This window comes from Borostomias antarcticus (assembly GCF_949987555.1).
Source record: "Borostomias antarcticus genome assembly, chromosome: 5".
NCBI lineage: Eukaryota > Metazoa > Chordata > Actinopteri > Stomiiformes > Stomiidae > Borostomias > Borostomias antarcticus.
The window spans coordinates 17,289,249-17,304,150 of record NC_140238.1 but is presented as its reverse complement, the minus strand read 5'-3'; the positions used below and the strand labels follow the sequence as shown (position 1 = coordinate 17,304,150).

The 14,902-nt window shown below is 46.3% G+C and overlaps 1 protein-coding gene across 1 annotated transcript in view; it reads left to right on the top strand.

The window, feature by feature from the left end:
* The window catches only part of slc4a11 (solute carrier family 4 member 11), a gene marked incomplete at its 5' end in the record, with an annotated part of 47,107 nt that overhangs the window by 17,507 nt on the left and 14,698 nt on the right, over window positions 1-14,902 (top strand). Inside the window, 8 exons of the mRNA XM_084437992.1 lie at window positions 584-634; window positions 2,475-2,591; window positions 5,483-5,526; window positions 6,011-6,239; window positions 10,258-10,290; window positions 12,751-12,832; window positions 13,128-13,251; window positions 14,474-14,683. Of these exons, the coding sequence (XP_084294118.1) occupies window positions 584-634; window positions 2,475-2,591; window positions 5,483-5,526; window positions 6,011-6,239; window positions 10,258-10,290; window positions 12,751-12,832; window positions 13,128-13,251; window positions 14,474-14,683 (890 nt within the window). The remainder of the gene's footprint in view (window positions 1-583; window positions 635-2,474; window positions 2,592-5,482; window positions 5,527-6,010; window positions 6,240-10,257; window positions 10,291-12,750; window positions 12,833-13,127; window positions 13,252-14,473; window positions 14,684-14,902) is intronic.

Sequence of the window (14,902 nt, the reverse complement as noted above, 5' to 3'; positions counted from 1 at the left end):
ATGTGTGTGGTCTGTAAGTGTGTGTGTGTGTGTGTGCGTGCGTGTGCAATTTTCTTCACTTTTGCAGTGAAGTCAGGACGATATCCCTCAGGCCTGTAGTTGATCTGGGTTATAGCATGACTACGTAAACACCAGAGATGAATGCTTGGGAAAAGCTGAACTGAAGCTTGACTGAAGAATAAAGAGTAACACCCTACAGCACCTCAACAAAACCCAGATTGTCTCTCCAGTCCTGACAGTTCCACAGCTCTGACACACACGTCATCGCTCATCTACAGTTTCACATCTCTTGCATACTGTACATAGCTCCAGATCAGCCTCTTCCTTAAGTTGAACAGGAGGTATTGTTTCGTACACAGGTGTGGATCACTACAAATTGGAGTTATGGGTTTATATGTCCTTGTACTACGCTAAGTGTGTGTATGGTAGTGATACAGCTCTGAGCAGGTCTTTGTCTAGGCTGTGTTTGTAGTGCACTACATCACTCTCACACACTCCACTCACACCATAATTTCCTCATTGTTTTGCCGTGTGACTGTTGTCTAGATTTACCTGATAACCCTGTTTAACTCTTCCCCCACAGAGGCCCCTCCCTCTGGGATGTCCAAGAATGGATACTTTTTTCAAGAAATGGGTGAGTCCGAGCAGCCAGCTACTTAGCTACTCAGATGAATGCGACTGAGATTTTCTAATCGAAAAATGTAAGAGGCAAGACATGCGCCCCCCCCGCCTTCACATTCGGGTAAATGATGAACTTGCTCCAGCTCGTATGATAACGCCGGTTCCGTTTACATCCGAGGAGAGGCGATCAATTAGTATGGACTGTGAAAGCGGCGAGGACAGAATGTGCTCCTGCCATGTGTCCCCTTGTCTCCTGCCAATTATCCCCCCGTGCTCCACCGATATTCACCCTGCAGGTCCCAGCAGAGAGAGACCCCACATAACAATCATTATTAAGGACACCCTTTTTTCAAGCAATGAATGCAATTACATTATCATTAGCAGAAGGCCGGGCCGCTAGACTTAATGTCTACAGAGAGTGAGAGTATTATTTCACAGGATCGTTAGCCCAGTCGTCATCGTGCCGCCACCTCCTGCACCGTGTGGCACGTCTTGGTTTGCTCGTTTAGCTCTGGCTCTGGCATAAGGTGACTTCAAAGGCAGGGAGCTGTGGCTCGGTCTAGCAGGGAGGGAGGAAGCAATGGCGGAGGCACAAATAATGTCAAGTGCAGTGGAGCGAGCTTGGTGCTAGGAACAGGCCCTGGCCTTCACAGACATGGTCAGTATTAGTAATCAGAGACGTCAGTCTTTTCTCTCGTTGCGATGCGTCATTCTGTCACCGTGACGCGTGTGAGGACCGTCAGGGGAGGTAGGCGTGTCCATACTAGGGTTGCAAAATTCCGGGAATATTCAATGTTGGAAACTTTCCATGGGAATTTATGGGAATTAACGGGAATTTATGGGAATTTATGGGAATTAATTTGGAATTTTGGGGTTATTTATACCAACTGTATTTACCATGTCATAAATATACATACATATAAACATTTTGCTTTGTAGCAGACATGCAGGCAAACATTTCTAATTAAAAAAATTGCTTTGCTTAATCTATTTGTGAGTAGAACTTTAATGGATTCTGTAGCCCTCTTAGTGTGCAGGATGCTAGGAATTATCTGTGCATGTGATGGAAGAATGCACTGCGCGTCATGGAGGAATGCACAAAACAGGGTTGAAATAATGAGATTAGTTTTAAATCAGGTTGTTTTAACCAATATCATGCTGCAAGATCTAGAATTGCATTTTATGTTTTTTCCCCAACTAGGCTACATTTAAGTTCCCTGTTATAGGGGTCTGCGGTGGTGTAGTGGTCATGCATCGTGTTCCGGTGCAGCTGCCCACCGGGATCCTAGAGGGAGGGGCCTATTGGGCCGCCGCTCCCTGAGGGTTGTTAGTTTAATCTCGGCTTGAGAGTTCCTCTCACAACAGCAACCCTGTCTGGTGTTGGAATTACGGTTGCAAGCTGAGATAGTCAAGTTGTCTCTGAGTTGTCTCTCCCTTTTGCAGTGCCAACCGGCCGAGGATTCGTCACACAACCCCCTACAGTTAGTAGAGGGTAATTGAACACTAGGTCAGGGTCAATTGGCTACCAAATTGGATGAAAATGGGATAAAATCCTAAAATAAGTATATAAAATAAAAAAAATGTTGAAAAAAAGCTGTTACAAAAACAAATTCCAAAATTCCCAAGCTTAACTTCACATGGTAAATTTCAGAAAGTTTCTGGAAATTTACCGGAAATTTTCCACCCCTTTGCAACCCTAGTCCATACACTTAATATTTAACCCTCACGCATGTTATAAACCAGCTGGGATGAGCCAGGTCTGGTCCTGGTCTGGGGGTCTGGTCCTGGTCTGGGCGTCTGGTCCTGGTCTGGTCCTGATCTGGAGGTGTGACCCTGTGCTGTTGTGTCCTCAGAACAGCGGGAGGTGGAGCAGGAGGAGGGCAGCGAGGGTCGAGAGGAGGGACAGGACTCTCCCATCACCTGTGGCGATGACATCCACCTCTATGATAACCAGAGCAGCCCTGGGCCAGGTCAGACACACAGGGACGAAGGGGGAGTGTGGGGAGGGGGATATGTGTGTGTGTGGGGGGGGGGTGGGGTGCGTGAAGGGGCTGTGTGTGAAGGAGGAGTGGAGGGAGGGTGTATGGATGGGAAGTGCGCGTGTGCATGTCCTGCCGAATATGTACTCAGGCTTATTTGCATGGGGGAGGCACTAAACAATTGTTTTGCATCGCAGGCCAACAGGTAGAGCTCCTCTGTCATCAGGCGAATCAGATTGAGACTACTCTGTAATATCTGAGCGCTACTATCTGTGCAGAGGGAATGACAGTCCAGAGCGTCCTCCCTGCTGGTGGAACACCAGAGCCGTGACGGGTCCGTTAGCACTGGTCCGAGCCCCCCGGCCGGTGGGAGCCAGGCGCCAGGTGTCGACCGCAGGGCCTGCGCCTCGTCGTAGCCGCCGGTGTTGATAATTTGCTCCTATCACCAGGACTCCGCGGGTCAACGGGTTAGCGTTGCCTTGGCAACAGTCCCAGGTGCGCGGAGAGAGTGTCGTGCCGCTCCTCGCCGAGTCTGACAGGTGACGGTGTCAGTCCGTCTCCCCGGGAGCCCGGCGTCTGGCACCAGGACAGCCGGGAGGAGGGCAGGATAATACAACTCCACACTTCGTCGGACAGCTTCCTTTAATCACCACATCTTTTTTGTATTGATGACATTCACAGCCATTAATTAGTGAGGCAGAACTACTACTACAACCGGCTCAACTGTAGGTCTGCCCTTACTGTGTTTCAATCCAAGTTGTGTATCCTGTGTGTGGGTGTTTATTAGTGTGTTATTGTCTGTGTGTGGGTGTTTTTTTTTAGCATGTTATTATCTGTGGCCCCCTCCCCCACCTATCTGTCACACCGACTCAACCTAGTGTCATTAGTTGGGAGCGTCCCTCTTTTTGCATTTAATTTATGTCATAAATGATGACATTATTATCCTATTTCACCTCATTGGACCATTCTCCTCCAATCTGTCAGTGAGTTTTAATCACATCCCTTCTGCCTCTGTGGCCATTGTCATGGAAAAACAATAGCTACTTAATTGCTTCCACTAGACCTGGAGTACTGCAGTTCCTACTGTATCTAAATCAGATTTAGAAAAACATTAATTTAGCTGGATTTCTTCCACTGTAATTAAGAAATGTCACAATGTCATCTGACCATCTTGGTGTTATGCTATGCTATCATGGCTTAAAACAAGAACTTCATCCATTTGGATACACTCTCAACAGGTCAGGTCAGGATTTTCACAGTCAAACTCAAAACGTCAGAACAATTGCTTGCTGCTGGAATTTAATTTTAGACTCGAGTCAAATGTCTTGACTGCACCACAAGTTGCTCCACACCCTGAATGACTCATCAAATCTGACTGCTGAAAAACATGGCGGAAACACCACTTCACCAATGAGGGAAGAGATGGCCATCGGCACTATATTCTGAACAATATGTGAGTAAGTCATCAAGGATGGTGGACGAGGAATCAGTTTCTTTTCAGATGAAAACCGTAGATTTAATAGATCACCATAAACTGTAGATCGGAGTGAAGAGTAAAGTCATAACTAGTGAGAGTGAGTATGAATGTACAGTACCATGAACAACAGGTACAGTAGGCACTTTCTCTAAGAGACAGTCATTATTCCAAGCCTCCACAGAGATATGTCACAGTAAGATTCTGAGGTTATGCAACATCAGTGATAATTCATTTGAATATCATTAGCCGTAATTAGCAGCCATCGCATAGCTCTAAAGAAGGAAGCGAGCGGGAAATGACTAGCTTCACCTCCCCACTTCCTCCTCCGAATCATTCAAATATTCCGGATTACCTCAAGCCAAATATTGAGATGTACAGAAGCCGTTAAAGTGTGGCGATCGGGGGCTTGGGTAATCCTCTATGAAGATATGGATATCTCCTTACGGCTGGAGCCTGACAGCAATTAGAGCAGCGACTCCCTCACCCCTGGGAGCGGATCAGTAGAGCAGCCTTTCATACGGAGGCTTTGATGAGCCACATCCGGCACATGCGACACACTCCCCCTGTGATGGTCTCATCACAGTCACAGCGACAGGTCTCTCCTGCCCCCCTCCCCGGCAAGGTGTTGTATGTGACAATCAAAGCCCCCTCTACAGGCATGATGTTAGATTGTTGAGAATATGTTATGACGGTGGTTTCCTTAGGCTTATTGGCTTATTCGACCCCCCCCCCCCCAAGATAGAGGGACGAGGTAAACCCTTGATTGATTTCCAGACGGAGCGAGCACAGCGCAGCACGTGGAGCAGGGGGGAGAAAAGCCCACCCTTACCTAATAAAGTCATTCTCACTGTGAACCCTGCTAACTGGGTTATGTAACAGTGGTGCTGGGGGATTGCTCTCTAAAGACATCAGCGTACCACGGGCTGCTGAAAGGCAGGGGGGGACTGATGCCAGGAACTCGTATCCACATGATCCGTTCCACGTCTGTAGCCACGGTAAAAGAGGCAGCAGCAAATGATGAATTTCTTCTTTTTTTTCCCTTCTTTTCTTGCGGGTCTAAATCCAGACCTTTGTACTTTATCAGAGGATCACAAGGTGGTTCCCACTTCACAATGTGTGTGTATTATTACTTTATCAGTAAAGAACCTCGCAATCCCTGTTCAATGAGAGCTTTTTAAAGGCTTGACTCTTGACATTTCGGCGCTATTAGAAAAGGTCTTGGGTTTTCCCCCCCTCCTACAGTCCCTCTCTCAGATGTGGTCTATCTATGTTCTGGGAATGTTTGCCTTGTTGATGTCTTCTTCTCCAGCCGCTTACATTCTTTGTCTGTCTTGTCTTTGTTTGCGTTTAACCCCTCGTAGACATAGCGTGTCTAATCACTCGCTCTTGTTCTCCGCTCCCGCAGACGCCGACGACTCCGGATGCGTCTTGCTGAACACGTCACGGAGGGTAAGAGCGCACGTCCTCAGGTCGTCAGATGCAGGTCACAGACAGGGGCGGACTGGCCATCGGGAGCACCGGGAGTTTTCCCGGTGGCCTGGCGCGCCAACTGGCCTGACACGCGGTGAATGGCTTGCCCCCACCCCCGCCCCCCACCTTCAATAAATTGCGCAGCACCCCCCCCCCACCCCTCCCCGTCAACAAAACTAAACTGAAAGTGTTCCATCTCACCGCGTCAGCTCGGCTCGTGGCCTGACTTGGGCATGTCTCCCGGCATGAAATATTCACCCAGTCCGGCCCTGGTCACAGATGTGTCCTTTGGGAACAGTGGCTCCAATCCCACTGCTAGACGTCGCACGTCTACGCTGTATGACTGTAATTGGCAATGCATCTGTCCCATGGTATGGTTTCGGGTGAACGGAGCTACTCTGTTTGGGTGTAACCCCCGCACCTCTCTCTCTCTCTCTCTCTCTCTCTCTTGGCTGGTTTCCAGTATGTGAAGCTGATGAACTTCGAGGAGGAGGTGCGCGCGCACCGGGACCTGGACGGCTTCCTGGCGCGGGCCAGCATCCTGCTGGACGAGACCGCGGCCTCGCTGGACGACGTGCTGAAGAGGATGCTGCACCACGTAGGCCAGGACAGCCACACCTCTGAGCCCGGCTGCAACTTCGAGGAGGTGATGAGCATGCTGTTCACCGACGCCGGAGCCCAGGAGGTCAACGGTGAGCGGCCTCTCATGCCCTGGAGGGATTAGAGTGGGACAAGTCAGCCAGGCACCTTCGCTCTCACATTAGCCCCCTCGCTAAGTAGCCTACTTCCAGTTTCAAAGAGTCTGGTCACAAAGTCTCTGTCCACTCATGGTGAATAATAAATGGCTATATCGGAGCACAAGCAGGAGTTGATTGAGTACGAGGAGGAGTAGGGGGAGGCTGACCAGTGGTCTTCTGAATCCAAATTATTTCAGGCAACATCGTTCTGATTCCAGCATGACTATAAGGGAATAATGAGTCTTGACCAGGGCCCCGTACTACGAAGTTCGTTCAACATATCCAAGATAACTTTTCACTAGCTCGCTCAAGTGAACCGGACAACCGCAATCAAGGATAAATGGTACTACGACGGTGGCTATCAACTCGTTAAGTCTACCCAGCTGGTCCAATCTAGCTATGAGCGCGTTCACGGTAAAAGGGGAGGTATTTGCTCGAAATTTCCAATCGCATACCTTAGTATGGGTATTCGGACACGGTCATGGACAAGGCACCTACGCATAACCAAGTTCCGTCCACCGTATTTTACAGAAGAGGAGCAATAATATAGAAATATGAACTGTACTGTAGGCGCAACACAGTCGCTTCTCCCAAAGGCAGGAAGAAAAGCTAGAAAAATACTGCCTACGTTTTATCATTATCCTCCACATGAACACGAGTAGGCTAGATCATTGGGCTATGCCTATTCTTATGGCATGTAAAGCAATTGTAGCCTATATCAATATATCTTAGGTATATAGTATATTCTATTCTTTCAGCTGCAACCCCTAGACTGGCAGGGGACGCTTAAATAAAGCAAATGTAGGCTATAGTTTTTAATAGTTTCAGGTTGGAGTAGACAATGTGAAGTCTCTATACAAGAGGAACTAGAGATAAAACAGGCTATTAAAATGGAAAAAGTGAAGCCCGGGGGGTGAATTAGGCTGATTGTCAGGCATTGGTGCTATCACAATTCAATTAAAATGTAGACTACTTCTCTTTGTTCCTAGGAACGGGAGGCTATTCTAATAAATAAAATAATAATAATAAAAAAAAGACTTGAAAATGTAATAAAAAATGAGTGTTTTTACTTGGTTCTCCGCATCACCCACAGCCTACACGAAACTGCAGGTAATAAAACGTAAGCCAGTGCATAGTCTACAGTCTACAACTGTAGCCTAAATGACCAAGGCAAAATATGGCTCAAGCTGTCATTCTGCAATTTTTCATATGATATCGGGGAAAGCCAAAGAGCGTTTTGTCGGTTTGTAAAAAGTCTTCTTAAAGGAGAAGTAAAGGGAAAATGCATGTTTAGCCCTGTTTTATGGTTACTTATGATCATATACAATGGTTCAGATCAAAACGTTGACAAAACTAGCACTTTTGAGAAAGTCTGATAATTGCTCTACCACCGTTTTGGTCATACAATGGATGTGGATGGGCACCGTGACAAATCTCAAAAACATGTTAAACTCTCGATTTCAAAGACAAGAAGCTCACCGAGGGGGTAATTGGTGTCCGTTGGTGTTCTGACATCAAATTCGCCGCAAAGTATGAATCCTGTAGGGTTTTATTGATCATTTTATGAAATCCATTGACTTGTATTGAAGCGACCATTGTAGATGTGTACATCAATCCGCAGAGGGGATTCAGGAAGTGGAACTACTTACAGTAGCTATTGTTATTGTTTATGTTGCTAGGCTACAGTACCTAGTTTGCGGAAGTTTACACACATATGTGCTGCGACTAAATAGTTCTATGCTAAATATTTTAAAAAGCCTTTCCAGATGAACTAGAATCTAACTTTATGGCGAATTATATGTCAGAACGCCAACTAACACCTCGGTGAGTTTCTTGTCTTTGAAATTGAGAGTTTAACATGTTTTTTGAATGATTTTTCAAGGTGCCCACCCACATCCATTGTATGACCAAAACGGTGGTAGAGCAATTATCAGACTTTCTCAAAAGTGCTAGTTTTGTCAACATTTTGATCAGAACCTTTATATATGATCATAAGTAACCTTAAAACAGGGCTAAACATGCATTTTCCCTTTACTACTCCTTTAAGAACCTCTCGCTGTTCGTGCACAGCAGATTATTTTTTAATTCGCACACTGAAGTTCCATATAGAATAGAATCTTAACGTCCATATACCTTTTTCCAAGTGAATTGATCAATCAGCGGGCAGTGCTTCATACGTTTTGATCCATATTCTGGAACTTAACCTGCCCTGGAGCAGGTTAGCTCGGCAGCATAAATTACCACGGCGATATAGCACGGTGAAAAGTGAGCCACCTTCGTAGTACGGATAAACCAGGCTTGAACCTGAAGTTATCGCTATAACCCCCTAATCCTGTTTCGTAGTACAGGACCCTGGTCTGGTAAATCTTTTATTAAGGCTGTACAGTATGATGTCTAGTGTGGACAAATGAGGAACGATGCTGTAGCTCTTTAAGGGGAATACAGTAAATGCATAAAAATAGAATAGAATATATATTTATATGCTATGTCTGTCCAGGTATTCACTTTCAACTGAGCACAGGAATTAATTTGGAATGGAATATGGCACAGCTGCAAGAAGAAGAAAGATGACAGATTATAACCACTTCAAAAAGAACAGAGCTCCCAAAATGAAAAGGAATATAAAAGACAGAAACATAATTAGTCTTCCTGAAACTCTCAGCAGTAGGCAGCAGACATTTTTGAGGGAAATGCCTTTAACTTTGCCTCAAATATAGATTGAACTGCAATACTACAACGTGTTACATTCTTTAAGTAACAGAGTACACTGTAGTGACGAGGAGATGACCAGGTGGAATTGGCCATGATTACAATGACGACCAGGGTGATATGGTGGTGACGAGAAAGAGGGTGGTAATGATGTCAGGATGATTGATAACCTTTTCAATAATCCCTCTATCCTCCTCTCCTCTGGGACTACTGTAGATCTCTCTCTCTTTCTCTCTCTCTCTCTCTCTCTCTCTCTGTGCCTCTTATTCTCAGTCCTGTTTATTATGATTTTGCTGTACTGTAATTCCTTCATGAAAATTACTGTCACCTTTGATCGATCTCGCTCTTCACTTTGCATCAATTTACATAATCCTCCTGTTTTTTTGTTGGCTCAAATCAAAATGCAAACAATTATGTATTCATATTCTACCATATGCCTGAGGAACTCTCTCTGGGACTGGATACACACCGGCTTGAGTTAGTATGTGATGAGTCAGTCCGGTATATTCTGCAGGGCATGTGAGGGGTATTTCTGAAACATTTCAATTTGAATCTTTGCAACATACACTCCAGTTCCAGCATGACTAAATAATCGTCACAGTAAAATCCCTTTAGGGCCTCAGAACTGATCAGAATATGAAATGGAATGATCTCTCATGATCATGTATTCGTGTTAAAAGTCACATGACAATCTTTGATTTCTTAGTTGAGTTTTTGGCTTCTTTGTTTCAGTTGGGCACATGACTGTTATCGGTGATGAAATCAAATTTGCACTGATAGCCCGTAGACGGTAATCAAGATCACATCTCCACCGTGGCCAACAAAGACAGGACAGTGAGGGATCTGCTCAGGAAAATGATATTTAATATGCATGAGGCCAAGGAGGGAAGGAAATGAAGCCCCTGTTAGGCAGAGATATTTATGTGTGTGCTTGTGGATGAGTGAGTACTGTAGGGTGTGTGTATGGTGTGTGTATTGTGTGTGTATGGTGTGTGTGTGGTGTGTGTGTGGTGTGTGTATTGTGTGTGTATGGTGTGTGTGTGTAGTGTGTGTGGTGTGTGTATGGTGTGTGTATGGTGTGTGTGTTTCTGTGCATCTGTGCAGGTGTGTCTGCGAGTGTGTGTGCGTGTGGTTGTGTCTGTGCAGACTATGACGAAAGGCAGCGACAGAAGGCTCCTCGGTTAATCAATGTTTGCTCTCTTTCCCCGTCCACATGTCTAAATCAAACCTCTCACTTTTTTTTTTCCTTGGTTCCCTTATGCAGACAAGTCTCAAAGTTTTGTTTTCTTTGACGACGGTAAGCTGTGCTAATTGGATGAAAATGTCAACATCGGCCATCATGAGATTGTAATCGGTGGCTTTGCTTCTGTATCAGTCACCGTGAGTGTGCTGTTTGTGTGTTCACCTGTTCAGGACTGGGTCGATTCATTGAGTAAAACACGATAACAGGCAAACATCCCGTAAGGCACTCAGCCATGTCGCCGGTGTGAGCAACTCTTCAACTGCATTCAAATCAGCACATTATTCCCTTGTTGCACTCATAGTCTCATGACATAAAAGGATCATGTAATATTGTATCTTTTGGATCAATATACTATATTCGTCAGACTAAGCAGGATTCTTGTGGCAGTAACCTAGTTTTTTTTTACATTGGGATTCAAGCAGAGGCTAAAGGCATCGTTTTAGTTAGTTCTGGTGAGTAGTGGTACAATGACTACCTATGTTAAATGCAGCTACTGTAATTTTCTTTGGATAAAAGCTTCTGCTAAGACAACCCCCTATAACAGACAACAAGGTTTCCAATCGACCCAGTCCTAGTGAACCTCTTATCACCCAGTGACATCATTTTGCTGCATTGTGATTGGCTGTGATGGAATGTACCTGGTACAAGTGGGGGCACCGTGCCTGTGGAGAGCACTCCTCTGCTTCCCATCGCCTCCTTCACAACGCCCTCTGTGCCCTCCGGCTTTAAAGGAAACACATCATCTCTCTCCATACGGTGCTGCAGGCCTATAGGAGGGTGACAGATCATTCTTTAGGAAGCGGGTATGATTGGGATGACTTTGAGGTCACCTCTGAGGATAATGTGATGAGGCCTGTGGGTTAAATAGGTTTTTGTTTTGTACTGCGCTTTCTCTATGGGAAGTGTACAGCAGAAACATACTTATGTGCACTCTTAGCCATAGTGAAAATGTTTCACGGACTTGCATATTCCTAGTCCTTCAATGTTATTTTCATATTTGGTAGTGTATGTCCTAGTCTAGCATTGAGAGGAATTTCAATTTCACCACATTGCTTGGACTAGTGTCTCTGTTTACCAACATTCCCCGTATTTCTGACCACCAGTTTTATCATCATACTGTATGTAATTTATGAAAATTGGGAAACTGTTTTTTTCCCCAATAACGGAATATATCCGTTAAATTTGACGGCCTCCCAGATCAAAGACTCCTGTGTCTCGTGTTCCTCTCAGCGTCCCATTTTCTCCATAAGCATTTTGCGTTTGATGCACAGTGTGTGTGTTTCTGTGAGCTTGTGTGTGAATATACACCGGGCACCAGATGAAACATTTCATTTTCAGATTTTCAAATAACAGACGAGTCAAGTGTGTGGCAAAACACCTTAATCACATCGGTTAGGTGGTTTGACGGTGTCAGATCCTCAGAAAGCAGCCATGGCCGCCCCATCCTGGGACCACAGACAGGTGCGAGCAGAGACAATCTTTTTCTAGACTTCTGACACATAAAGCCAGCCTCAGCTGTGGTGTGGGGCTCGCTGGCATGAATAACAACGCCTGATGTGTCTTCACATGCTGTATCTGTGGAAAGTCAACTGATGTCTCTTTCCATTTTCTGGACCAAAAGTGTGGAAGTGGCTGCGATTTGAGCCGCTGACACCTGGCTGTAATCTGGCTCGCTTGGGGCCACGTCTCTCCATCCCCCAGACGTCTGTCTGACATCGGCCGCCCACCCTGTTGGTATGGGAGACCACAGCGGCTCTCTGACGTCAATGAGAAATTGGACATTTTTTTTGATGATTTCATGCCTCTCAGACTTACTGCTATTAATTGACTTGAATCCTAGTCCATCTCATTCTCTCTCTCTCTCTCCCTCTCTCTCTTTCTCTCTTTATCTGTTTTTCTCTCTCTCCCCCCCTCTCTGAGTCTGCCCTATACCTCCTTTCTTTCCTCTCCTCTCACTCCTTCGGCTCTGTAATACTGTTGTCATGGCGACACCCATCATTTTCTGGCATGAATGGAGGATGTCTTATTGATGAGACGGCGTGGGGGGTGGGGGGGGTTGTGGAGAGAGGGAAATGATCAGTCCTCCCACTTATGAACCGAAACATTTTCCCTGTAATTCACTGCTGATTAGAAGAAACCAAACAGACCAAAGGGTTGATTAGCACGTGGGGTGGGCTGCTGTCTATGCAGCGCATCTGTCGTATGGGGAAAGACCCAAGCTAGACCCGACGGCCGCTCTGAGATCCCAACCCATCACAAAGCGCATACAGACAGAATGATTGGCAATTCATTGGTTCTATGAGAGCTCTGACTTGCCCAATTTTCATGTTGATTTTTTTTTTTTCTGGTCGTTTTTCTTTTTTTGTAAAATGGAGCATCTTCACATGGTGTTTTGTGGGTTGTGCATGTGTGTAGAGGTGTTTGTACGTACTGAGCTGTGGATTGGCACCGCTGCGCCCCCCCCCCCACCCCACCCCCCCGCCACCACCCTAACCTCCACTCTGCCCCCTGCAGTCCACCTGCTGTCAGAGACCATCCAGGGGGTCACAGCCACAGCCACTGGGATCCAGTACCAGCAGTCTTGGCTCTGTATCCTGTGAGTAACATCTGTGTGACTTTCTTGTGTGTGTGTGTGTGTGTGTGTGTGTGTGTGTGTGTGTTTGTGTGTGTGTGTGTGTGTGTGTGTTTCTGCCAGCTTCCCTAATGTTTTATCTGTTTATACGCTTTCCCATAATTACTCTGGGCTGATAAAAACCATTAAGTAATCTCCAGACCAGATGTAAATCTATCTAATTACATGGGTAGTTGAACTGTGAGGCAAGCTTGGCATCTGTGCGTAATGTTTGCGTCACGGAGGACCCGTGACAACGTTCTAACCTCTCTGTTAAAAGGTGCAACGTGAAGAGCCTTCAGAGACGGCATGTGTGCATCTCGCGCCTGGAGAGGCCACAGAACTGGGGGGAGAACTGTTGTGAGGTTCGCTACGTCATCCTCATCTTGGCCCCGCAAAAAATGGTAATAAAACCCACCAAGCCTCCCCCACGGAGTCGAGATTTTTATCTGTCGTACAGTATGTACAAGCTACAGGTACCATGTCCAATGAAACTCTCACAACCCTGTAGAAATGAGCCCTGTATGTATGGCATCCCTAGCCTGACACTCGTTTCACTCTGAATAGGCTCCCATTGCAGCCGTTTTCCAAGATGGGCGAAAGAGAAGCGACCCTAACCAATCACAACGCACAGTTTAATTCCGTTATCACATGTAAAGAACGCTGATTGGCCTGGTTGGAATCCCCTCTGCTCCCCCCCCAACCTCCCACCACCCAGCCAGAGCTCTCTGTGGGGGCTAGTGACCCAGCCAATCAGAGACACCATAGCTAACTACATGCTTTCTTCTGGTTTGTTTGCTTTTCTTCTTTTTTTTCATAAATGCTTGTGCTTTTTTTTACATAAATGCTTGTGTTTACATCTTACAGTAATGGTCCAATGCCCTCGCTGCTCATGTTATAGCTGGAATTCACAACCGCTAATGGCATTCCTACAGACATGAATCTCGGCCCGTATAACCACAGCGCACCATTCGGTCCCCCCCCCCCCCACCCCCCACTGTCTGTGTTGAAAGAGAAAACGCGATGATGATGATGATGATGATGATGATGGTAATCATAATTCTTTTGGTTGTACTATGGTTGTACTATATGTAACGTGTTGCGAGGCAGGGTCATTTGCACTGTGGGCTTTGTGGGATTTTTCCAGTGTGTTGTGGGTAGACTGAGGGTGGGAAAATCCAGGCCTCTGCGGAGAGCCTCCCGGGCTATCCAATCAGCACACTCCGATATTCTGCCGCCATGTTTCCCACCCCCTTCCGAGAGGCTCATGGACTTAGCCATTCTGTTTGCTGCAGCTGCCACAGTACACAGAGGATTGGCTAGGCCGGCTTCGCTGCCACCTGGATGACTAAGCCTATCTGGCAGTGCGGGTCTGCTCAACATGCCAGGATGTTGGAAAGCATCACGCCGTCTCGCGTTGTGTGACTAGTGATGGTGTTAGTTGTGACAGTCTGTCACAGATGTATGATTATTGACAATGCTCACCCCCCCCCAACACACAAACACACATGCACACAAAAATAAATTAAGTAATTGTATATTTTTTATATTTTTAAAAATATATCGTTTATCCTGCAGAGAAGGAGTTTTTATTTTGCTCTATTTGTTGATTTCTCCTCTTGACAGAAAAGCACTAAGACAGCGATGGAGCTGGGTAGGACGTTTGGCACCATGTTCTCTGACATCTCCTTCAGACGGAAGCTGCTGGAGACAAAGACCCAGGAGGAGTTTAAGGAGGCCCTGGTCTTCCAGAGACACCAGCTCACCGCCGCCAATCAACAGCCCACAGCCGTGGAGGAGGAGGAGACGGACCCCCACAGCCACAAACCACTCAAGGTAACACAATCAGAGAGAATGGCCATGGCTGTGTGTGTGTGTGTGTGTGTGTGTGTGTGTGTGTGTGTGTGTGTCTATTTGTCTGTCTGTCTGTCCCCATTTGCTGGGGTGGGCTGTGTTTGTATGTATAGTATGCACTGTACTGTACATCTGAGGCCAGAGCGTTATGTGTTTTCATGGGAGCACCATGACTCATTCACTGAGGACAGGGCTGCGGCT